The 26,251-nt window shown below is 38.9% G+C and overlaps 1 protein-coding gene across 1 annotated transcript; it reads right to left on the bottom strand.

Moving 5' to 3' along the window:
• Positions 1-428: 428 nt before the first annotated feature.
• FRMPD4 (FERM and PDZ domain containing 4) lies at positions 429-21,351 on the bottom strand. Its single transcript, XM_010143252.1, has 12 exons — positions 21,178-21,351; positions 19,052-19,159; positions 17,495-17,626; positions 15,315-15,434; positions 14,444-14,580; positions 12,500-12,626; positions 10,052-10,141; positions 9,271-9,453; positions 6,268-6,406; positions 4,601-5,662; positions 3,009-4,271; positions 429-1,777 (listed from the first exon to the last, which is right to left on the bottom strand). Exons 1-12 carry the CDS (start codon positions 21,349-21,351, stop codon positions 429-431), a joined length of 4,884 nt encoding a protein of 1,627 aa, XP_010141554.1.
• Positions 21,352-26,251: the final 4,900 nt, after the last annotated feature.

Raw genomic sequence — 26,251 nt, 5'->3', positions numbered from 1 at the left:
ATACATTATGATTTCAATTCTCATTTCTAAACATGGAGCACTCTCCAAGTAAAAACTTGGATGAAACAAAACAACTAAATTGACATAACAGGCTTTAAAAGTTCACTTCATACAACCATAAATTTGACTATATGAAAAATAGCCAAACATCAATTTGCCCTATATGGGATTTTTTTCTATTTTTATTTCTGGTCCTGGGGAGAGGATTTTTTTGGCTTTTGTTTTTGTATAAACAGAAGGACAGATCTGGTCATTACTTTTGTCAGTGTTCAGTAATTAACCTTTTTTAAATCTTATACCTATTTTATATAAAATAACAAAATATACAGAGAAAGCTGAGTTTGTTACATTAGTTCATACACATACAGTAAATAAAAGTTTTTTATGTATGGCTTTGCAAAGGTAGATTATGAAGTGACTTTTCTATTTTATTTGTTTAAAAGCATTTTAAGAGAACGTGTTAGTGTGCTTACAATAGCGGCCATGGTAGTCGAATGTCGAGCCAAGAGTTTAATGCTAGGATCACCGGAGGTCTTGCCTGACACTGCTTCTGCAGCCTTCAGAAGACAAATGTAGTTTATCACAACCTCATCTATCTTAGCTATAATTTCCTGCTGCTGTGTTTCAGAGTTCATGACTTTAACTAAACGCATGCAGGCTTCTGTTAAGCAACAGAGTACTTGAAAGCTGGAAGTCATAGCTAAAAGCATTTCCTCAGGGCTTTTATCAGCCATGGCCATTTTCCTGCAGGCACTTCCCAACTGTCTCGATTCCATAGATAACAGTTGTTTGTACTTAGAAAGTTTAAGGTCATATGTTTCTGGGTGTAAATCTTCTCTCTTGCCCATACTTGCTCGGACCAGTGAGAGTAGCTCATTGGCATCCTTTTGTGCTGCAATAAATCCATCAGGCATTGCATATGTCTTCTCTTTCATCACATTTATTCGTGTGATTCTTGCATCAAAGGCCACATCGTTGAGATTCATATCAATTTGGCCAGCCTGGATGTCAGAACTGCTCTTCTCATGTGTGTTGACTGCCTCATCTTGCAGGGGCTCAGCAGTTTTCGGAGACTCCAAGACATTCTGTTCATTTTCACTGGAAAGCGACTGACCAGCTGGTTCTGTGAACTCATGTGGGATTTTTGAGAGACATGAGAACTGATGGCTGACTTGGTCATCTTCATCATCGTTGTCATCGTTTCCTCTGCTTAGGAAACAATAGCTAAAGGGGCCACGACACCTCCAGGCGCTGATGTCCAGCTTCCTCAAGGGCATCGTTCGACATTGCTTGGAGTCCTTCTGACTGTCACCTGTGCCCAAACACCTCTTACTGTCCTTCCTATCACTGCTGATGTACACACAACTCTGGGAATAACTTTTTGACAGCTTTTTGCCCAGGGTGAGTTCCACCCTTCTCTCCGATGTGGATTCATCCCTTTCGGTGTTGTCCAGGCATTTCAAGCTGGCTGCGGCTGCCTTCTTTTCAAACAGCATCTCAATGCCTGCAGATCCTCCAATGCTGCTGCTGCTGCTGCGTCTCAGCACTTTCCTGTTGTGCGGCATCCTGAGGCTTCCTCCTATCATGTCATATGGCCGTAAACTAACTGTTGCCCCACAAGCCTGATTTACTTTGGGAATGTCACAAGAGTCTTGATTTTGACTTGGCACCTTTGATTCTGATAGCATGGATGATAGCATGATGGAGTCAGCTAGAGGCTGTCTAGGAAAAGCTGTAGGCATGCCTCCTTGTCTTCCCTTTTCAGGCTCTGTGAAAGCTACACTAGGGGTAGTAGAAGAGCAGACAGAATAATTAAGTATCACTCTGATAATATTCAGAGACTGAACTTTTAAATATCTTTAACAGTCAGGACAAACGGGTTCCTGGTATTTCCCAGTGGTTTCCATTCCTCAAAATATTTCACAGAAAATTCATTACCAGTTCCTCATGTCTTTTGTATTTCACAAAGATGCCTCTTAAAATCTATCAACAAATTATAACCTATGAATAGTTAATGGTTCATTCCACTACAGCAGACTTGTTTTTTAATAAAAGGAATAGCAAATCATCTATAAAACATCCTAAATCTCCCCCAATATATGGATTGCATGTTTGCTGTTAACTAATCAGATGAATAGTTTCAGATTAAAATACTTTCTTTAACTACACCTGAGAGGGTATGGAAAGATGCATTTATGGTAATTTTGGTTTTGTTAAGTGGGTTTTTTTGACAGACAATTAACATTTCTCTTTCTAACTCCTAGTCTGATGCACTTTTGAATTTTCCTGCATTCACCCACAACTGCTACATGTGGGTTGCAACCCAAGAAGAGGGAAACATTTAAAACCCACCTGAAAGAATTTTCAATGATATGTCTGAAAAACTGAAAGTTTATAAAACCTCTTAAAATTAGAACTTAAAACTGTGGTAATGGTTCTATATGTAAATTATTGTTTAAGGAAACACCTACTGTCAGATGGTGAAGTAAATACATGCTCAATAAGGTAGCGACATTTTCGCACATTTAGAGCTTTTTATTCATACTGGCATGTTTTTGACAATCTGCTAAAATAGCATCTAAGATAGATAATAAATGAATCACAGATTTTTCTCTCCTACATTAATATACCTTGTGAAGTAATTTTATAATCTAACAAGTATCCTGGAACTTAAGTGACTATGGATCTTGGAGAGGATTCCAAAGAGTGGAAGAGAGGCCTCTCCATCAGTGTCCCCCAAATATTTTTAACTGTAATGAGAGGTTTTTTACAAAAATTGATCTTTGTAAGCAGTTCATAAGAATATCTCAACCTGTACAAGTAAAGTTAATAGATACACTGAAGGTCTAAACCCACTGCCTGCTACAGCTTGATGATGCAGTTTCAGGTAAAGATAATGTAAAATGTCTCCCCTAGTTTTCAATGTTAACATGTAGCTTCAAAAAAAAAAAAAACCACCACCAAACCAAAACCAACAAACAATTAAAAATGCTTTATTACTGCTGTACCTGTGGTTTCTTTTATCTTGGGGATCCGATGACATCCTTCTCTCAAAGTGCCAAACAGTGGTTCAGCATTCATTGCTGAATGCACCGTCATTCTGTGACACACAGCTTCGGGCTGCTGGTGCAGGTCCTTGTATGTTGTTCCATGGTTTGGAAGAACGGCAGCTCTTTCATCTGCTGGAATATAGGCAATGCCCTTCATTGATGGGTCAGAGATAATGTGCTTAACATCAGAGGTACAAAGAGGAGATTCAACAGGGGTGGCGCATGTGCTACTGCCTGTGCTGCATCCTGCATCCACTGAAGAGCACTGAGAGCTTTGCAGCGAGAAGTGGCCTTCACTTTGCAGAGATGACATGCGCTTAGCCAGGTGATATTCACAAAGTCTAGCCACACTTTGCTCAGCTTCTGGAAGCTTTGAAGGGTGGTCGTCTGCAGATAAATCATTATCTTCTGTGTCGTTTAGGTCTTTGGCTGAAGACACGGGCGTTATATCAGACAGAAAATTTTCACCTTGGCTGAGTCCTGAGGTATCATCCTGATCCACCTCAGGATCCACTTCATCCTTACAGTCAGTTTCTGTTTTACCAATGACAGGAACTCTTGGAAAAGTCTTCCCGTTCACTGTTTCTGGGCTTGGCTTATCTGCTGCCCCATCATCAGCAGCATACCATCTTTGGCGAAAGGCAGTTCTCTCCACATTAAAAGTGCTTAGTCGTTGACTGTCTCTTGCTGAAAGAGTTCCAAATTTAGCCTTTAGATCTTCATCAGTCTCCACTTTTTTAGTTCCCTGTTGCTTTTTCACAGTAGCGTTACCATCAGAGGGTGTTTTTACTTCACTGTCTGTCATCTTATTTTTCCTTTTACTAGTGCAAGAATATACCAAGGATCCCATGTGCAATTTGCTGAAATAATCAGTGACAGATTTTGTTTCCATGGTCTCTGGCTCCATTTCCATGTTATCTGAATGAAGAATCTGCTTTGAAGGCACAACTTTTGACTGTAGCTCTGCAGCCTGACGACCAGCCAAAGGCTGTGAGGGCTTCATGCCTGGCCCTCCAGCCTGATTTTTAGCAATGGGAAACTCAGTCTGTTCTTCCACAAGGGGTTGGTAGCCTTCACTTGTGGTCAAAAACATACGTGCAGTGTTTTCCGACTGTTTCTGTGCCGCAGCTAGTTCAGAGCTTTCAGTCATCTCAGAGGAATTTGTTTCATTGCCAGAATCTGAAGATGACTCAGGGCTATATGCTCGCAGGATAGCTACACCTGCAAGCCACAAAAAATAAGAGTCAATTAAATGACAGCAGCTGAAGCACCTGGATAAGTGACAAGCAAAGGAGGTGTGTTAGAGACAAAAATATGCTTTGTAAAAATAATCTGACTTTATTGCACAGTTCCCAGGACAGGTAGTTTAATAACATAATGGTAGTTCCATTAAATAATATGGAATATGATGTATGCAAAATGATGGCAAAAAATTTAGGAAAACAAACAACAACAAGAACAAAAAACCCCTCATGAAATGTAGTATTCCAAAGCTAAATGGATGAGATGGAATGATTTTCAATGAATAAATGTAACTATGGTGAAAGAACCTGAATTTTCATTCGTCTGCTGTTCCTCTGAAGCAGCCAAAGCTTCTAGTGCTTGAAGTGTAGAGACTACAGCATCATCTAGCCCCTTCTCACACTTCCCCTCTGTATTAGTTGGGACAGCATCGATAAGCGACACTGGAATGTCATCATTGCCTAGATCATTGGATTGCTCCTTGTTGTCTCTAGGCTGCGTTGCTTGATTCTGAGAGTCCTCCTCATCTGAACTGTCCCTGAAGCCAGGTGGAGGAGCAGCAATGGCCATGTTTAAGGTATGCAATAGAAAATCATCTTCATTATCATCACCTTCTGGAGGTGGAAGTGAAGTCAAATCAATAATGTCATCACTAGAACCAGAAAGGCTGAGAAGAGCAGGTCTATTGATTTCTCCTACCATAATGTCTTCTTCACAGCTTACTTCATCTTCATCTTCAGCATCATCTGTGTTTTCTGCGTAACAGATATCATGTAGCAAAGGCTCTTCTATCCCTTCTGCAGTTCCAAATATTTTACCATCGTTTATAGTTGCGTAAACAGCATTTGTAGCAAACTGAATGCTTTCAGCATCTGGTGACAACTCCAGGCCTTTAATGTCATTGGCATTACTAATATAAATGGCTCTTTGTTTTTCTAGTACTTCTGGACTTTCATCCAAAAGCCTTTCATAGCCGAGAGTTTGAGGACTGATACCATCCAAACCGTGATCTCCAAATATAAAGGAAACCTTTGCTCCCCTGGGGGAATCCTGTGCTTTCTTGCTAGGTTCCAAACCTGAGAGTGACAGCAGTGAAGGCGGATTAAAATTTCTGCTTTCTTCTGCTTCAGTGGGGTCACTTTGCTTGGCCAGATGGTGATCAAATCCACCTGAATTATAAGTATTTTCTATGTACAGATGTCTGTGTTCCTTTTGACATAACAGACTTTCAGAAACATCTACAGTCTTCTGTTTTGGATCAGAAAAGGACATTTGAGTCTCCTGATCTCCTTCAGTCAGGAAAGTAGTAGATTTTGGTATACAATTCCACTCAGAAGCAAGGAGATTATGTTTCCCTCTATTTTCATTTCCTATAGCATGGTGAAATAAAATCAACATTGTGAATCAAAAAGCAAAGTCAAGTAAATTTTAAACAATGACTTGTTAATGCTGAGCAATAAACTCTATGAATAGGACAGCTGAGCCATCAAACACTTCAGAAAAGCTCTTTCAAACTCTCCTCTGGTCTAAGTTATAATCTGTTGATTTAATGACCTGAAGTTTAACTGATACTTCTGTACCTGAGCTCAGAACTAAACCTCAGCTAGATACAAATGCTATTTCAGTAACAGTAATACAAAACCAAATCCCCAGCTGGTTTCTCCAACACCATATGTATTCTTACAAAAGATATATATACATATAAAATAACAACACTCACAGGGAGCATGCATCTGCTTCACTGCACTATGAAAGAATTCATTACCTGGTTTATTTTATCATTAAGATGCTATCATAGGCTGAATATTAGAACACAACAAAGATGAACTTATATACTGTGGTGCTAGGTCTGAGCCAGCAATCGATCAGATCGCATTTGACACAGCCTTGTATTAATCTGGAGGAGCACTGGCTTAAGCTGGCTTCTGCTTTATACATTGGACCATCATTAACATACTGTGCAATGAATGAATACCTGTTTCTCGGCTCCCTGTATTTTTCTTGTTGACCATGTTAAATATTGAGCGCCTTGAGTCAACCAACAGTCTATAGTATCCAGCTGTGAGGCAAGCAAGATTCATTGCATCTGATGACTCCATCAGTAGAGTAATAGGCTAAGAAGAATACAACCAAGTCTTGGTTAAGGGTGTTCCTCCTCAATCTGCTTACCTGCTGATAATACCACTACATGGAAGCAAAAGGAATTACATCACAAACACCACATTGAAAAAACACATGAGAACTTTTCCTCACTACCAATACCAAACAGTTACCAAACATTTAGAATAGACTGGAGTTGCAGTAAGGTAGTAGGCCAACTGCACATTTTAACAGTTGATTTTGCTGTCTTCCTGAATGAAGCTAACCGTTTTAAGACTGTTGCTCCGTCTTTTTCTTGCATAGATACATTACTCTCGCCAAAGCACTGTTTACTGTTACTCTGAAACTGCCAAGGGCTAAGAACCTGTTGTGTTAAGTGCTGGAGTCTTGCAGTAAGTAGTATGGGAATCTGCTGCTTCCCAGAAGGTGTGCCCTAAGCATGTGTAAAGAAGCAAAATATGGGAAGCAAACAGAGTCAAGAAAAATTCAGGTTCAGAAATACAGTAGTGAGATTAAAGCAGTGTCACAGCAGTGACAGTGAATATTACAATGACAGCTTAAAAGATTTCAGTGTTTGTCACCTAGGATTACTGAAAAGACAAGTGATGAAAAAATAAGCAGACAAATAGAGACAGAGAGAATGGAGAAAGAATCTCAGAAGGGAGATCAGCAAAGAAAGCAAACTCAAAATATTTAGAAAAAAAAAGTCAGACCTAAGAAATGCATAATTTGTCCCAGGAGGAACATTGCATGCAACAAGGATGGTTCTCCACCTTAGTCAACTCCTTACTGGTGAAAAGACAACTGATTCTGACGGAGGCTGTTGCCAAAACTGACTGATGGTCATAACTTACTACTAAACCAACAAAAGTTTGATACTTTCTAAAATTGCCTGTGCTGCAGTATCTTAGGCCAAAACATCCTGGGTGACCTGAGTGTTTTATGAACAGTTCTCAGCAACATGGAAAAATTTATCCATTTTTTTCTTTAAAGTATTTTGTGCTACAGTTTGAGCTTCTGTTCAATACATGCGTCTTTTGAAGCATTCAGCTGAGGCTATAAAGGTTAACTACAAAAGATTAAACCTACAATGGGCTAATTAAACTCTGTTCTTTTGAGTGACTACTAAAAACTAACATTTGAAATGCTACGTTCATCTCAGATTCTCTGCAGTGATTGACAGAAATGAATGATCTCCACAGAAATCTCAGATTGCTGGAAACAGCATTGTGAACTGCTGAACAGTCCTGTGAGAGCTAAACTTTTATTGCTTGCTTCTGCCAAGTGACACATGCTCGAGAAGACATTAAAAAGAACCAAAAATAAAATTAAAATCCACTTTTTTTTTCATTTATTCATTAGGAAAATATTGGCATATATGACATACACAGGCATATTCAGAATCTGCCACAGGGTCAGCCAAGGAATGAAAACGTCAGTTGGGAATACCTACCTGTGTGTGCCTGCATCTCTTCGACAACCTATTTGTGCCCCACAGAGAGGCAATTTTTTGTCAAATTCCACCCAGAGCCTCCTAGACTTGTAATTTTTATGTTAGGCCCGTCTCTTTGGGTGTTACATACGCCGAAATCCAAGGAGATGGGGATATACAAGGTTCGCAATACATCAGTAACAGTGTTGTAATATAAAACAACATGATACCATGGTAATATATAATACTACGGCATAGAGTGCTGCATTTTACATACGACCAGATGGGAAGGATTTAATTTCTATGTTATTTTCTCTCTCTGTAAAATGTTGACAGCAGCTTTCTGACAAGAGGACTATGAGGTTAGCACAGTACTACAGGTAAAGTAGCCTGATACCCTCAGATGTCAGCACGGCCAAGCAAGGTGAAAGAGATGCTGTGTGTTCACAAACCTGTACGTTTCTCTTAAGTCGATGACAAAGAGCATCTAGATTAATTTACAGCAATGTTTTTTTCATTAAGTTAAATACAGGGAAACAGTTCCAGGTCAATAAACCTAAATCATTCAAAGCAAAAGTTTAGTATAATATTCCTCAGGTGTGTTTTTGTGTGTAGCTGGGTAAGCAAAAAGAACTGTTAGGGTCTATTTATTTTAATAGAATATATAAGTTTCAAGTATAATGAGAGCTCTTTCTTCAGTCTCTGATTATCCTGATTAATGCTTTATACAGTCTATGAAGCCTTTCACTTCAAAACCAAATAGAAACCACAAGAAGAAGAACCAGGACAATGTAATATTCAAAAATCCAATCATTGCCACTAGATAACACAGACGTGAAGTGTTCAGTGGGATTTAAGACCAATTAATGACTACAGGTAGATGAAGAGCATTTGTGAACATATTACGTAGGGCGAAGCACTGAACTGGAATTATAATGATCTAAGAAAAAACCTTGCCTTTTCACAGTTTATTTCATCGGTAACAGCTATGTGGATATTTGCAGTGAACTTTGCAGATAAAACACTGGGATAAAACAGGGGATACCGCTCTGATGCAGCTTGTGATTCTCTAATGGTAATAAAAATACTGTCTGTTACACTAAAAAGAGCTTCTAGGGCTCAAGGAGCTTCAAAAGAAGGCAAATTTCATTATCACCTCTTCTCACCATGAAAATCAAGGGAGACAACCACAAAAGGAGTTGCCTGGGGTCAGCCAAGAGAAAAATCAGAACAGAAGACAAATGTTCCGGTCTGGTGCACCATAAGCCCCTCAAATGCTGAAGCTGTGCTCTACAGGCTCTCTGACCAAAAAAGAGCTAAAAAGGCACCCTCAGAATATTATTGGCATGAAAATGTCCAGAACAGTGCAGCTTGATCAAATACTTGAATAAAGACAAAAACATTATTTAAAGATATTGTATTAATATAAATCAACCACAAACTTACTTTTACATCTAAGACATGGAGCTCAACTCTAACACTGCTTTCATCTTCTGTAAACATCTCAATCCTGTTCACATGGCTGAAGTCTGCCAGGAGAGCCACCAGGTTTGTTTTGGTGTTTATCACATGACTGATTCCATACCGTGGCCCTACTAACAGAGTCACCTCTGAATGCTTTTCTCCCTGCTTTAGCAGAAGAATGAAAGAAAAAAAAGTCAAAAACATGATAGGAACTGCACGGTGACAGAAATCATCATTGCCTTTTTTCTTTTTCATGGTGCTACATTTGAATGGCATTTCTACATTAAAGATTATTATGTTTTTCTAAGAAGATACGATCTACAAGAGCATACTTGATTCATAATTAAAAACAAAAAGGAAAGGATTCTGCTGGTGGATATTGACTATACTCTAGTTTTTAGAAGGATAGTTGGATGGGCAGACAGATGGATGATTCCATTAAAAGTAAATCTTTGTCCAGTTTAACAGACTAATAATTTTAGTATTCTATCGTTCGTTGGATGGTGCTATTTGCCAAAAAGGTGCTACCTATCTCCAAATCCCCAGTAAAATTCAAATTATATCAGGAATGCTATTTTCAAGATGAAAAGAAAAAACAAACAAACCTGATTTTGTTCAATTAACCATGATTTTTTAAAGTGATTTTTTTAGTGTATGAATAAACTTCTAAAGAAAACAATATGGTCCAACTTTTGCAAAAAGACATTTGGATTAATAAAAATCAAGAGAAGACAGAGACTGTTTAAATAAAGAGAAATATTACCACTAGAGTTGCCTTGAAAACACGCCCTCCATATAATCGTAGATCACTGAGGAACTTTAGATAATGCACCTTGGCTTGCAGAGCAGATAGCTGAGGAAGGAGAAATAGGGGTAAGAGGTAGTGGTGTAAATCAACACATTACCAAATTAAGAAAGAAAACATATTTGTTTAGTCTAAGGAGAATGGACTGCACTGGCAGTTCTTCAGAGCCTGAAACTAAATCATTAGACACTTGAGATTCAGACGAGAAACAGTTTAGTTCTTAAAATTAAGACCTTGTTTGTTTAGTTAAAATGCCCTGGGGACTGCAGTATGGGTGCAGCAGAGCACTGCAAGAACATCGTAACTGTTCCAATGAAGGGAAAATGTTAAACTACTCAGATTAAACATCTGTTCATTGAGGGATTTCAAGGCTAGACAGCAGCTTTTCATTCATAATCACCATCAGTCTTAAATATTTATGTACCTATTCAGAGAATGAGAAGAAAGAATTTGCTTTTGTCAGCTATGTGTATCACATTTTGCTCGTCCTTGTGGCATATGGCCTATTATTTCACCTCATTACTATTTTGTAAAATAAAACTCTCCCACCATATTTAGTAGGGAATAAATCTGAAAGCTAAATACAGTACATCAATACATATGATCATATCATGCAATACATGTCATAATGTATCTCCTTTTTTCTCCTCTGAGCTTAAACTACCTATTTGAAAAGAAACAACTTGGAAATGTTTTATGAGACTGAATGGAAGCAAGAAAAAAAGTTCATTTTGCCCAAACAGTCTGATCCCAAACTTTATACCTCCCTGGTGTAAATCCTTATATCTGGACTTGAAAAAAAATAAGATAAAACGAGCTCATCTCATTTGCTATTTTCATTTCAGCCACTAGATTTCTAGTTCAAAATCTTACTTGGTCTTGAACAACATTTTTAGAGCCTCTATCCTAAGGTTGTTCAAGACACCAAGGAGGAAATGGATCTGAAGCAAAGAAGCTAGTAGTAATGCTTTCCCCTTGCCTTCACCAGGTGTTCAGTTGGTGGAAAAACACAGAAGAGTTGTAAAAACTGTGAGAATGCTGAGAATGACAAGCTTCCCTTCATGGGGAGGGAGAGAAGACCCCAGAAATAAATGAGTTAATACCTGTGTAAGTACCTACAAGTGAGACAGAAGATGATGACGAGCTCAGATGCTTTGTTTCTGAGACCTATCTGCTGAAAAAGCAGGTGAGCACACAACATATTTCCACAGTTCAAATTGAAAAGAATGAAGCCAAACCAACCAAGTCTGCTTTCTGCAGGAAGGAACCGTTGTAACCTTTCTTCTAAACAAGAACTGATACTGTATGCCACGGTCATCACCTGCAAGGCCTGCAGCAGCCATGGCTTCCAAAACAAAGGGAAATCTACACTACCAGGTTAAACAATAAGCAACTGGCATTATCTAGCTTTAGTTTCAGCAGTACAGGAGACATATAGTGCTTCAGACAAAAAGGTGGCCCTTCTTTCTGAGCATCACAGGTCAAACACTACGTTCACAGCCATGATGTGATCCAAAGACTCTAAGCAGGATTTCTGCTGATCACAGTGAACCTTAGCTCAGGCACCAGGTGTTTTAGGGCTTTTCTGTCCAGAAACAGTGTCATGAAGCAGTATTCAACTTATTTCATGTCTCAACTAGTCACTCTTAGGTTCTTTTTATAGCCCATGGAGAGAAATAGGCATTTCTAGGACACAAGTCATCTGACCTATTTTTGGTTCCTAATGTGGGATGGGATGAATCGCTCCCTAGAAGCACCTGTTTCTCTCCATTGACTACAAAGAGAGACTAGATGACTTGCATAAAGAAACCTCATTATGGTGCCTAAACGCAGCCTCAGCTGTATGCATGTATCGAAGGCATTTCTCAGAGACATTGTCTTCTACATGTTTTCTCCAGCTGAAGTGAAAGCTTAGTGCTAAAAAAAAGCAGTTTGCAACAGCAAGGAGAGTCAATTACTGTAAGGACCATCATCTATCCAGATAGATCTTGGCTAGCAAAAAGTTTCTATCTACAGCATAATGAAAACCAACCCTGAAATGTATGCATTTATGTCAGGCCCATAGGCTAATGTGGTTCAGACGAGAGCATCAGAGAGAGAACAATTTCCTAACAAGTCTGCCATTAATAGGAAGCACTATATGAATCAGAAAATATATATCTTTATCATACATGAAGTATTAATAACCAGCTTTCTGGCATTCTCAAGATGGGAAGATTGTTTAGTTGGGGTGTAATTAATTATTTGTAATTGTTCTTAGCTATGTTGTACTGAGCACCAAAATTTAATTCTCTGACAATATAATGGCTAGGTGTTTCTCCGAAGGATTAACTTTAAATGTTTCCCATGAACACCACCCTTCCTGTTCTTTAAAACATACTTTGCATTAAGATGCAAATGTAATACCTTTTTACCCGGAGGAACTAGGTTTTGATTTGCTTTGACAAGGTGTGAAAGTGCTTTCTTTATGTTCTTTTCTTTCATGCTTTGCAGCACAGCAGATGGAAGAAAAGTCTCTAATCCCCATTCTTTTCTGCAATAAAAGGCATATATTTAATTTCACATTCCTGTGATGATTATTTATCTAAAGACTGGTGACTATGATGCCAAGTGAATGAACACCTGAAAACAGAAGGAGAGTTAATCAAATCCAGAGTTTTGCAATAATATATTATTTTCTATATTCAAACTATGCATCACTTCTGAAAAACAGGCATTAAAACAGTAAATAATCTCTCTTCTATTCCTTTTATAATGCCATTCAGAAGAAGAGTTCTAAATTTTAATGTTTAAAGTCTACACTGTATTGTTAAACACCACTTAATTACACAGGCAAGTACCATTATAGAATTAAAATTGCAGAAGGTATAACAAGGGAATGTCAGATGTAATTTTCTTTTCTAGGCTTTTTTTTAAGGACATGCAAACCAGCCAGCCACTATCTTTGTCATTTACATTTTGTGGGTTTTTTTTCCCTGTCCTCAAAAACAACCAGTCCCCCACCTTTTATTGAATTTTCTTGTCTGCTTGAAGCACTCCTTTTGATAGAAGACTGACTCTTCATTTGTAAGTAGTTATTTCTTCTGATTCATTAATAGGACACAATATAACATGATCTTCAGTAGAATCATAGAATCATCTGGTTGGAAGAGACCTTTAAGATCATCAGATCCAACCATTCACCCTGCACTGCCAGGGTCCCTAAACCATGTTCCTCAGCACCACATCCACACAGCTTTTAAACACCTCCAGGGATGGGGGCTCCACCACCTCCCTGAGCAGCCTGTTCCAATGCTTAATGACCCTCTGTGTAAAGAAATTTTTCCTGATATCTAACCTAAATTTCCCCTGATGCAGCTTAAGGCCATTCCCTCTTGTCCTGTCATTCATAACATGGGATGAGAGACTGACCTCCACCTCTCCATGACCTCCTTTCAGGTAACTGTAGAGAGCAATAAGGTCCCCCCGACCTTCTCCAGGATAAACGCTCCCAGTTCCCTCAGCCACTCCTCATAAGACAGGTTCTCCAAACACTTCACTAATTTTGTTGCCCTTCTCTGAACCCGTTCCAGCACCTCAACGTCCTTCTTGAAGTGAGGAGCCCAAAACTGGATGCAGTACTCAAGGTGTGCCCTCCCCAGTGCTGAATACAGGAGGACAATCACTTTCCTCCTCCTGCTGGTCACACTATTTCTGATACAAGCCAGGTGGCTAGCTGGTTGATACAATAAGGTGGGTAAACCCTACAGTTTTGAGTGTGCAACACTTATTTCCATTCTGCAAGTAAACTAAGCAACAATAACCAAAGTTTTGGGGTTTGGTAGGTTTTTTCTCTAAATCTGAGCACATGTACACAAAGTACATTTTGGAATTTTTCTTTTTCTTAGTAGTTAAATATACATGTTGTCTAATGTAAAACAGGCACCTACTGAGATACTTCTGCATTTAAGAAACATTAAAATTTGGAGATTCCATTAGAAAATGAAATGTAAAACCCTACAGTCTTCTGAACCGAGAAATCATGACTCTTACTATAATAATCTCTACTAAAACCTTACGATTCAGACCATGCAAATTTCGATCTGATCATTAAATCATTGAAAGCAAACGAGTTAAACTTACTTGCATTTATAAGCTATTTTAAATGTCTAATCAGATGACCAAAAGGTAATTGGACCCAAAAGATCCACCATACTTAGAGCTCTTAGCACACTTGAATCAATCTCAGTGACAAAGTATGAACCTAAAACTGGTGCATGCATTTAGACATATTAAAGAAACAACCTTAAAGATTCCACGAATTACTCCTAATGTTTAACTTTTAAAGAAGACACTGCATTCTAAACTTACTCTATATATTTGAGAGAGATTTTCTGAGTTTGCTTGGTGGTCACAGTTGCAATATACATTTGTAACGCAGCTAACCGCAGGGCGATGTCATACTTCAGTTCCGGTCCGAATCTTTCCTGAACCACGTCGTTACAGCTCTGCCAAAGAACCAGTAGAGGGAGCATCAAGTTCAAGAATCTTGCACTAAAAATACTTCAGTCTTTTTACAAAACCAAAACCTAATATTGCATGAAAAGTAACCCCGAATTCAGAAGCAGAACCATGCTGAAGGAAGGACTGTTGCTCTCAGAGGTGTCAGATGCTCACCAGGATATGGGCAATTCTGAAGAACACGAGTACTTCTGCCAAAGAGCAGAAGGCACGAGCATTTTGATCGAAGCTCTCTTCATCCTTCCTGGGGTGAACAGTAATCCTCTTTCACAAAGAGTGCTGGGAGGATACCAATGTATATGGATTCAGGATTGCAGGATTCTACCTGGTGACATATCCAGGAGAACCACATTGCTCGTACATCAGTTTTCTCATCCATTTTACGGGAAGTTCCTTGTCAGACATCATTTCTGTCTGGTATTACAGTGCCAGAAATAAGTATTAGCAATTACTTCAGCTTCACTCTTTTCTAAAGCCATATATATTTTGGAAAGGTATCAAAGCATTACTATTTAGACAGACTTATGAAGGAAGGGGACTTTGCAGATGATGAAGATTTGCACATTCCCCAAGTGCATTCATTTGGTTTATGCAGCAGACATAAACCCCACGATTTACTGCAGCCATGCTTTTCTACGTGAAGATCTAAATCTATATATACACTGAGTGCAACCATCTGTTTACTCTCCTTTACGCTAACAGTGGCTGGGCTTTCACTTACCTGTACGTAGAGATATTCAAAAGCAACTGGATCTCTTCTTAAAAGATCAATGGGATCCTTTGGGACAAAACTAATCCTGAAAAGACATCTCATCTTATGTGAGCTTGGCCTCTGGGTCACCTAGGACAGTGCAATAACCATATTAGAGCTTGGCAACACTGATCGAGCTACACGGTCTGTAGTCTTGGGCAATGTGACCCTGCTCCAGAGCCATGAAGAAAAAGAATTCTACTCAACAAAGAGCTTTGCCACAGACTCTTTAAGTTCTTCACATATGAATAATCATGTATATATAATCTGGTGGAAAGACTTTTAGACTCATATAGGTACAACTGCCCGCTACAACTCATCCTCAAGCACCAGAGTTCACTGATCCAAAACCAGAGAGAAAGAAGGGAGGAAACAGACCTTAATGAAAATCTTCCAACAGAAGTATAAACTGGAGTTGTGCTTAAGCAGGACAAAAACACTCATAAATGAGTTAGGGTTAGAAGGTTTTTGAGGAGAGGCTGCGTTTTATTTGTTAGACTGACTGAGAACACAGGTGGAGCGTGGGCTGGCATTATTCTTACTTGCTCTCACTTATTTTAATCCGTTAGGCAATTCGTGTGAAATTACATCTTTTTCATGAGTTGTTCTGGATTAAGAGATCTACTCCATGACTTCTGACCAAGACAAATATCTCCCACTGCATTAAAAAATGAAGAAGATCTTTTGCCTTATTGGTCAGCAGAACTTTGTTAAGCATGTAACACCATAATCTCGGTATATTCACAGGGAACCACTGCATAGCTAATGAATAATTGGATAAAACATCATAATGGAGAAACATAATAATGGCAAATTAAGTATTGCTTTTTACAGGAACTTCAAAGAAGACATCATCAGAATTAATGTAGTTTGTGTAGTTTATCTAATTAGGCTAATGGAGTTAGAGAGTTAGAGTACTTTATAATCAACGTATTTAATTGATAAAACTATACATTTAAAAATCTCCAATGAAGTCTCTGCCTTGCCCTAACAATTTTCAAAAAGTGTGTTTATTTGACATAGTCTCTGACCTCATTCCTAAATTTCTCGGCATACTCTCTATGTATAAATAAAAGTTCTGGACGGGATTTTTGAAAGCTCACTGTGCTGGTTTACTTTGATCCTTCTGATTTCAATGAGAATTTTACCAATTACTTCAAAGAGAGACAGCTAGGCCAGGAGAGCCAGTACTGAGTACATCTGGATATTGCGCAGTCACTGGGTAGCTTATACCGAACAAGAAAAGAATGTTAGCATGGCAAAGTCAAGTGCTTAAAGGTTAGAAAATGCTCAAAAGATTGTGAGCTGCTAAACTAAGCTCCTTCACAGCATTACACAGACTAATGATGTGATCAAGGGACTTCTCGCATTTAAATATTTTTTTCCCCACCTCATCTAAAAATCTTTTTCTTTCTTTCTTTCTTTCTTTTTTTTTTTTTTTGAAATTTAGGTGAAATTTCTTAAATACTAATGTCCCCCTAAAACACAGAAGTATCATGGAAAATTTCAGGCAAAACAGTCTGGCAAAATGATAAGAAGCTAAAAATCAGGATGCTCTGCTGGGAACTGTGAAGCAACTTTACTTCTAGACACATCTCCCTGATCTAAGGAAGGAAGTCATACTAGCATCTCCTGGGTCACAATTCATCATCACTGAAGTGACATAATGTATAGCTGGTAAACAAGACAAACTTGGCTTCATCAGAAAGAGTATTATGTCACCCAAATACAGATCTGTATAACCAGATAGGAATCAAAGATCAAAATAAGGTTTTACAGACATTTGGGAAGACTGTGGTTCTCAGAATTTTTACTAGGATTTTCCAGCTGTTGAGAATGTTTACTAGCTGGTTTGTGTATGATACGAAAAAGGCTTGATAAATATTTTCTATCTGTCCATTTGATCATTAATAAACTTCTTAATACTTTTTAACGGCTCAATGAAGCAATGAAATATGATGCCTATATAATAGAAAAATTATTGTTTTGTGTGAGAACCTGATTCTTACAACCACATCTAAGTACCAATGCTATTTGATAGACTGTATCGAACCACAAATCTTGCAGTTAACTCGAGTAATGAAGAAGATGGATAATTTACTGATTAACCCATCTCATTAACATTTGTTTTCACATATCATTACACAAACCTGAGTTAGAGTCTCCTGTTCATGCAGCAAAAGGAGTTTTGTTCCAGATCCTTCAATCCTCTGCTCCAGCATCAAGGAAAAATGTTCAATACACTTGATGGAAAGCTTTTCTTGGAGTGTTAAGATGACATCCTAATTAACAAAGGATTTATAAAATGTGCTTAAATTAATGAAATGCTTGGGACCCAGTTCTTCACTGCCAGACACCTTGTATGTAGGCAGCATAGGGTGGAAGCCCAGATGTTATATGTGAGGACGGTGATGTTTCATGCCTTTTCTGCATGAGTATACAGGACACCACACGCATTCACCCAGTGAAAAATCAGCGCCTCTGTACTCAAACACCTATGAGATGGTATCAGATATGCATGTGGTAAATATATACATGGGATTGCTGTGAATGGACAACTGCACTTTAACACACAAATTATAGACGTCCCTATCTACATGAAGCATGTCCTCTATTTCTTCATCCAACCAAATTCTCAAATGGACTGAAGGAATTCAGCATCTCATGGCTGCAGCATGGAGGCTTTTATCCATTACCTGCCCTCAACTAATGCCTGAGCTATATATATATGAACTATGAACAGATATGGCAGCCCATTTCTAAGTGTTGCTTTCAGACTGCAGTAAATTTCCTCTTGTTTATCTTGGTTAATCACTCTTCTTGCTGTTCTAACTGATTGACCATATTGCTGAATCACAATGAGCACAAAAGCAGCCTTTCTTCAAATATGTATAGCTTTACAACTCCATAAAACCAGCACGAATTAGCTGTGCAGCTGAAAATTACATCCTCAGCCTTGCCTGATTATTCCCATCCATGCACCTCTTTTGTATCAGTGTCCTAAGCATGCACACTACCATGTGGTGAACTAGATTTGGTAACCAATCTGTATTAAAAACAGCTCACCCAAACAAAAATGCTTGCCGTACTAGCAGCATGCCCAACAGCACTAATCGTGCTGCTTGCTGCACTACTCTAAGGCATTCGCAGACAGCGACGATGCCTCTGGTTTAGGAACCTACATGGAACAGCGTCACTGACACTCCCAAGCAGCCTCAGTTGTATGCCAGGGCTTCAACTCTTTATTTCTGTGTGTGAAATGTGTTACGGAAAGCACAGAGGGCCTTACACTGAGATGAGCAATTTGTCACCAGCATAACCCTACAATATCTCATCCCAAGTTCACTGGATGACAAGCTAGATGATATTCAATTAGCAACCAACATCTTAATCTCCTTAGCTCCTGACTTTTGCTGACAAATCATGATAGTATTTGGCAGCATATCAAAATGATAGGACCACACAATTTTAATTGTGCTCAAGGCACATTTAAATGATCACTTTGAGTTATTCTTCATTGACAGTACATTTATAGTAGCAGAGAAATGAACCAAAACCTCATTATTTCTGAGCTATGAGTCCAGCTCCAACTGAACACATTAGTATTTTTGTTCTTAAAGTGTTCCAAGTAAATTATAATTACCAAAGGTCTTAAAAAGAGCTAACTGGCATCCTTGGCATTGCGTATCAAGGTGTATCTAGCCTACCTTTATTGAAGTGCTGCAGTCAAACCGGAAAGATTTGGTTTGTCCATTTTCAAGATACACCTTCAGAACATTTGGCATGAAAAGAAGTGAATTGTCCTTAACTGTTTCCTGCCAAGCAAATTAGTGAATCAGATTACAACACATAACAAGGGAAATCTAAATGCTGTTCTATAAAGAAGGACATCATTCAGATGGAATGGTAACAGCTGAAAAGAAGTGTGTTGCCTCAAACTGAAAGCATGATTAGCAATGTCCTGAAAGTATTTAGCCATGCCCATTACAATAGGTCTCTTACTCTCGCTCTTACTATAGGTCTCTTTCCTGAAAAATACATACATTCACATACATTTTATGTCTGGTTTGGAGTGTTTTATATATATGTGACATGCCTGAGAGATGGGATGCCATCCGGAAGGACCTGGACAAACTTGAGAAGTGGGCCTGTGTGAACCTCATGAGGTTCAACAAGGTCCTGCACATGGGCTGGGGCAACCCCTGGTATCAATATAGGCTGGGGGATGAAGGGATTGAGAGCAGCCTCGAGGAGAAGGACTTGTGGGTACCAGTGGATGAAAGGCAGGACGTGAGCCAGCAACGCGCGCTTGCAGCCCAGAAGACCAATTGTATCCTCGGTTGTATCAAAAGAAGCGAGGCCAGCAGGTCAAGGGAGGTGATTTCGCCTTATGCTCCACTCTGGTGAGACCCCCCTGGAGTACTGTGTCCAGCTCTGGAGTAGTCTGCATAGGAAAGTCATGGATCTATTGAAACAGGTCCAGAGGAGGGCCACAAAAACGATCAGAGGGGTGGAGCACCTATGAGGACAGGCTGAGAGTGTCTGGAGAAGAGAAGGCTCCAGGGAGGCCTTACTGCAGCCTTTCAATACTTAAAGGGGGCCTCTAAGAAAGATGGGGACAATGTTTTCAGTGGGGTCTGTTGCAACAGGACGAGGGCTAATGGTTTTAAACTAAAAGAGGGGAGATTTAGACTACACGTAAGGAAGAAACTTTTTTATGAAGAGGGTGCTGAAACATTGGCAAAGGTTGCCCAGAGAAGCGGTTGACACCCCATCCCTGGAAACATTCCAGGTCAGGTTGGACAGGGCTCTGAGCAACTTGATCTTGTCGAAGATGTCCCTTGTCTCTGCAGGGGTGTTGGACTAAATGACCTTTAAAAGTCCCTTCCAACCCAAAGCATTCTGTGATTCTATGATTTTCTTTTCCAAATACTATCTTTCTGACAATAAATGCTATCTATCTCTAAAGTTGAAACATTTTCAATAAGACAGAAAAACAGATTACTGTTTCTCTGAATATACTGAGCTATTTAATATCTTCAATCTACAAAACAGGAACTGCAGATTAATTAGTAAGAATTACAATCAAGATGTTTTAAATTCTCGTTATAGCTGGATATCAAATGCTAACAACTGTCATCATTCAAGAAGAATAACATATAACATTGCTACTTAATTGTGACGATTCATAACAAGGATAGTAAAATAAACAAGAAAAAGGAAGGGAAACAAAGCTTTGTTTGTTTGTTCATATTTTTTAAAGCAGAAATTGCTTTTGACAAAACACAGTTTCAACTTATGTTTGGAAGAGAGTTAAGACATCACTGTAGAATGATGTTCTGGCAAATTATGAAAATGAGCCAGGAGTTCATGTTTAAGGAGGAGTTCAGTGCCTCTCAAAGGGAGGCTGACTTTGCCTGATGGCTGGAAACAACAAGTTCAAGTAGATAAAACAGATTTTAAAGAGGTCTGTAAGGAAATGATAATCTGTTTTCCTGACATGCTACCTCCCTGGAGCTTATGGGTTTTCCTACTGCAAAATTGCTCTGAAAAAAACCAAGCAAGCATTATCAAGACTATAAACACAGATCACAAAATGCATTCACTAGCATTTTAATTTTACTTTAAGAAGGGACAAAGTTTTTCCACAATATTATGGGCCCAATGGACTTTAAAAACAGATCTTTCAAAAACTTCAGAAAGAGAAAACCTCTTCCCTTTGCAATCCTATCACTGTTGTTCCTACCATACAATTCCCTCACTTTCCAGCCTTGAGGCATACCTTTGGATGAAATGCTCAGTCCTTCCTGAAGTTAAATAGTTGAATACTCACCGACACCTGGCCATTGATAATTACTTCTTCTGAGAAGCGCACTTTGACAGGATTGGACTTCAATCTTGCCTTTTTTGCAGCACTAATAAAAGCTGATTTAGGAGACTGGAAGGAAAAATGATGACAGGATATATCACATAATTTCCAGTTAAAACTTATCTTTCCTTTTTCCATTATTCCCCCCGTTTCTCACACACTGGGAACTCCATGTATACAGCAACATCTTACATACCATTCGCTGAAGAATGGAAATACAGTCAAACCGTAATGCTTCCCAAGATAACACATATGTGCACAGATACAAGGAATCATCGATGCATACTGTACATACTGAAAGTTATCCCACTGTCAGACTGGAGCAATGAGAAGGGTTTTTGATGTATGCACAAATTCCTTGTAGTGCTTCCATAATGACTGCTGTCAACCAGACTTGTTTGCATGAACAGACATCAACCAGTGACCGCCAGTGACCCTTCCTTCGGACACCGAAGGGAAAATTTCTGTATTATCTATGATCCACTAGATATAGATATACACACAACTTTTGCCAAAAAAAAAAAAAAAGTGTCTGGGAACTCTCCAAGTGCAGTGGCATCTCACTGTATTAGTCCACTTCAAAACACAGATTAAAACCACCACAAGGCATCTGCAGGTTAGCAGGCTTCTACCAGCTGTATGCCCTATACACACCCTGTGCAAGGCTCGCCTTCAATAGATCAGAAACTTTGTGGAAGTTCATGGATTAGAAGTCTAGAAATGCCCCTAATATTCTTCTGGAATCTAATTGTCTTTTACCTACTATGATATTCAATGGTTTCACCTGTGATCAAGTGTTCAGCCCTTGGAAAAAAAAATCTCTCTCCATTCGAGGAGTTTGACTCCCATTTTTAGGAACAATCCATTTTTAGTAACAAATTAAATTTTCACAGTCAACAGGATTTCCATTTTCAGCAGCAGAAGCAAGGTGGTTTTATTCTCAGATCAGCTGGAAACATGGCGCTTCTGGCATTGCTTAAATCCATAACCCTGATAATGGGCAATGGAAGAAATTCTGGTTTTGGCTGAAAATCATTGGGCTCCTTCAGGCCATGTTTCGTCCATTTTTTTTTCAGTAAAATGTAAGTTTCAAAATCTCATTCTAACTCCTGGAAGTGGCCTTACTAGTTTTGGCTACTGAAAAGACTAATACATGTTGGTTTGCCTGTGAGATATTAGTGCAGGCATCAGAGATGATCCTGAAATAATTTTCTATTGTCAACATGGCATGACAGCAGTCCCTGTAAACACGGGAAGTCTTGTCACCGTCGCTCAAACTTTGACTTAAAGAACGATCTGTAGGATTGATGGAGTAGTCCAAAGGCACGTGCTCTTATCGTCTGTGATCTCTGCTGAAACTACCCAGAAAGTTATTTTCTTGCGATGCAGAAGCCTTGTTTCTAGTAACTAGCAGGAAGTCTCTAGTTCATTTCTGTATGACACTGATTTATTATTACATCAAAAACTTGATAACTATACCATAGGCTCAGTATCAACCAGTGAACAAGGAATGAAAGATGCCTCATTCTTCCAGGAAATATCAGAGCCTTCCGATAATTCCTGGAGCACAAAATAGAACCAAGAAGAAAAAATGAATGCTTCACTTTTATAGTTCATTCTTTCTTACCTCTTCTCTAGCAGCTATAACCATACATCTTTTTAATCAGTAACAGTAAATGACAGAAAATTCAACCCCATGATCAAACCAAGCTCAGTTTCTGAAGCCAGTGCTGAAAAATGCCCCAAGTCCCCCAGAATATTTGAAACAAACCACCAAAAATAAGGGAAAAACTAAAAAGAAAAGTTAATGTGTTAAGGTGGAGGACCCAACACAGTTCTTCAGCAAGAGGGACAACATGGAAATGCTGAAGGAAACTTGCTTACATATTGTGCTCGAGAGATGAATTTATAGAAAGACACAATATACAATAATACCATGATTAATAAAATAATTCTACCCATGCCTTTTCTAATTTACCTCCTCTCCAGGCAGGCCCTTTCTGCAGTGTGTAAGGGGGATAGTCTATGTGGTATCCAAGTAGTGGACCGCAGCCTGTTGATTCCCACTGTCACAGGGCAGCAGCTATCAGAGCAGGCTACTGGCTCTCCCTTGCAAGGGCAAGGGGAAAAGAGCGGCTGGCACTTACTCTTCTTGCTGGAAGACTCTTTTTACAGTTGTTTGCTCTTATTGCAGATGAGTCATCAGTCTGGCCTCTCTTCACAGGCATACTGCCAACTTTTCTTCCGGATTCTGGCAAGGTTATTCCCATACAGCAAATCTGGCAAACCACTATGTGGCTCTGTCGCTCTCTACAACCTCTCTACAACTTCTCTCTTCTCCTCTCTACAACCTCAAAAGTCACTTGCAGGGGGCATAAAATAAGTTATTGCAAAAATGTGATGGGTGAGTCCAACACAACTGAAAGATTTGGACATATGTGAGCTTCCAAGAACACCTCTGGGACATGGGGTCGAATGTACATATTTCACAGCCATGGGAACATATCATGGTCAGCCATAAAACACGGGTCTTCCCTTTCTTCCCACTTCTGCTGTAGCAATGTAGTCAAGATTCCGGCCCCTTGCCAGACACTCTAGGTGAGCCTGGAAGCAGATTTCTTTCTAAAAAGCATCAAACTATAAAACAGGGCTGTAAGAAGAACTAGAACAGCTGTGCCAGGTACTTGGGAGAACGTCCTCTGCTGGTTAAAGGTTTGAGTAATAGCACAGCTTTTGCATTTAATTGCACAACCTCCTTGTCTGTACCTCTGCATAACTTGGCACTTGACATTTTCTCTTTGAGAAAGGAAGCGTGTCAAAAGACTGCAGCAAATTCCTAGGAAAACAGTTGGGTTTGAATGTTGAAACTTTCTTGTCTAACAAAGCATCAACAAAATGATGTGCTGCTCTGTTCTACTTTAATGTCTTCATGTTTGTAGGCAAAGAATGTTATCAGTTAATGATTCTCAGAGTGCCAGGTTCATCTGTTTCTGATACTCCCTCTTTTAGCCAAATGGAAGCCATTATCCTCAGTTAATGACCTTAAACAGGAGGTGTTTACACTAATGCAAAACATTTATCACTGCAAGTAAAGTGTTTATCTGTTGTCACAGATAAAACCAGCTTAATTAGAATGACTTTTGCCAAAGGAGGGGACACATTTTAACAAGGAGTCAAAATACTTCAAAAACTCACAAACTTCACACTGTGTGACCTACGCACCGTTTCCTGTTAAAAGCTCACATTTATCAGGATTTGAAATAACTTTTATTTGTTTACACAGAACTCAGTAAAAAAAAAAATCAGCTGATCATTTCAACACTACCTGGAGAAACTGCTAACAAGAGAAAAGAAGCATTGTATAGACATTTGCTTGGAGGAAGTGATTAGTGAAGACTGAGACCTCCTTTGAACCCTGCTTACTAGGGACTGGAATCAATGGGCATCCCATCGGCAGGGTCAAAACATGACAGATTCCTATAACAAGAGGAGGCTTTCTGGAAAATGTTATTTTTCTCATCTTCTGGACTTTTCAAAATTAGATCCTATTTTTGTCAGCGGCATTACAGCAGGCCTTTTTTCAACGGATCTTAAAAATTAGATAAACATGTTGAGGGAAACTTGTTTCTTCGATGAAAATAAGTACTTTGACCAGTTTTGCAGATAAACTGTAATTTGGGGAAGATTCCAAGGGACATGGTGGTTAATTGCTGCAAAAGTCCCTTTGAGTGCTCTTGCCACTAGAGGTGCTGCAACAACAAAACTTTTACTCCCGCTCAAGCAAAAGAAGAATTTAGCATGTAGAAGAGCATAGTGTAGTACTAAGCTACCATCGAGAAATGAAACAGGACAGTCATAAGGTGGAAAGAAAACCTGCTCTGTGACAGTAAGTGTCAAAATCAGACAGAAATACTGTAGTTTTAAATAACCACAGATCATATATATGCAATCAATATTAAGCTTGTTACTTAAAGTCGGTCATTAGTTTAAGATTAAATATTATATTTGTTAGGAACTAAGAAAAAATGGCATGACTGCGAAAATGACTTTTTGGTCCATGCCTAAAGGCAATTATATGAGACAAAATTTACCAAGCAAATAAATCATGAATAAGATGAAGGATTAAATTTATTAAGTGGAACAGTACATAATACCCAAAGGCAAACTAAATGCTGCCATTTGTAACTGTGAGCAAGGCTGAAACAACTACACTGGCTCACAAGAGCATTGTAGAATAGCAGGTAGGGACGCAGAAGCAATAATGTGGAGAAGTTTTACCATGCAGTAATTTGTTATAACCACAGGGCACTGACAGATCATAATCAGGAGTATTTCTTTGTTAACTCTTGGCACAAATTTAATTACTGGAATAATGGTCAGATTTGGGTTCTCCCTTTAAAGTTAGCGATCTATCATAGACAATCATATTTTATTATTTGCATTATTTATATTTTACTATTTTTTAGATGATAGTCATAGTCTGATCATTAGTTCCATACATGCATAACATGTACCTGTAAGGTGGGGAATAGCCAAACCTTACTTTGATGCAGCCGTTGAGAAAATCCAACCCTTTCCATCTAAGCCTAGTTTATTGTGATTGTCCAAAAAAACATGTGTGGTTTCACTTCAGACTTTGTGCAACATGCAGACATTGCAGCTCTTCTTGTGACTAGATGGGCCTGGGCCATTTATTTCTGTGTTTATTAAATGTGGAGGTCCTTCATAAAATCCATCCATTGACCTTTTGGGATTCTATCTCTCCGAAGTTCAGTCCTTTTCATTAATGGATTACTCCTTTATATTCATGACTACCTCCTATACAGAGGTGACTACTCTTAACCAAGTGCAGAAAAATAATTAAAAAAAGTAGTCAGTCACGCCATATTACTTTCAACCCTACAACTCTGCAAAGAAGAGGACCTTTGGGAATGGAAGAAACCTTCACCCCATACAAACCCAGGCGAAAATGAACAAATGGACGCCATGAATTATAATGCACCTGAGACAGGAGAAAGGGCTAACGAAGAGGGAAAGA

Source organism: Buceros rhinoceros, unplaced genomic scaffold (genome assembly GCF_000710305.1).
Source record: "Buceros rhinoceros silvestris isolate BGI_N320 unplaced genomic scaffold, ASM71030v1 scaffold12359, whole genome shotgun sequence".
In the NCBI taxonomy this organism is placed as follows: domain Eukaryota; kingdom Metazoa; phylum Chordata; class Aves; order Bucerotiformes; family Bucerotidae; genus Buceros; species Buceros rhinoceros.
Note: the sequence above shows the minus strand (reverse complement) of the source record. Positions and strands in the feature narration are given on the sequence as shown.

Excerpts from the sequence above, each read along its gene's own strand:
- FRMPD4 (XM_010143252.1), bottom strand. The coding sequence starts at position 21,351 with ATGGAAAAAGGAAAGATAAGTTTTAACTGGAAATTATGTGATATATCC. Across the intron at positions 17,627-19,051 it reads ACTGCAGCACTTCAATAAAG|GATGTCATCTTAACACTCCA; the intron begins GTAGGCTAGATA and ends TTTGTTAATTAG. Across the intron at positions 14,581-15,314 it reads TTGAATATCTCTACGTACAG|AGCTGTAACGACGTGGTTCA; the intron begins GTAAGTGAAAGC and ends GTTCTTTGGCAG.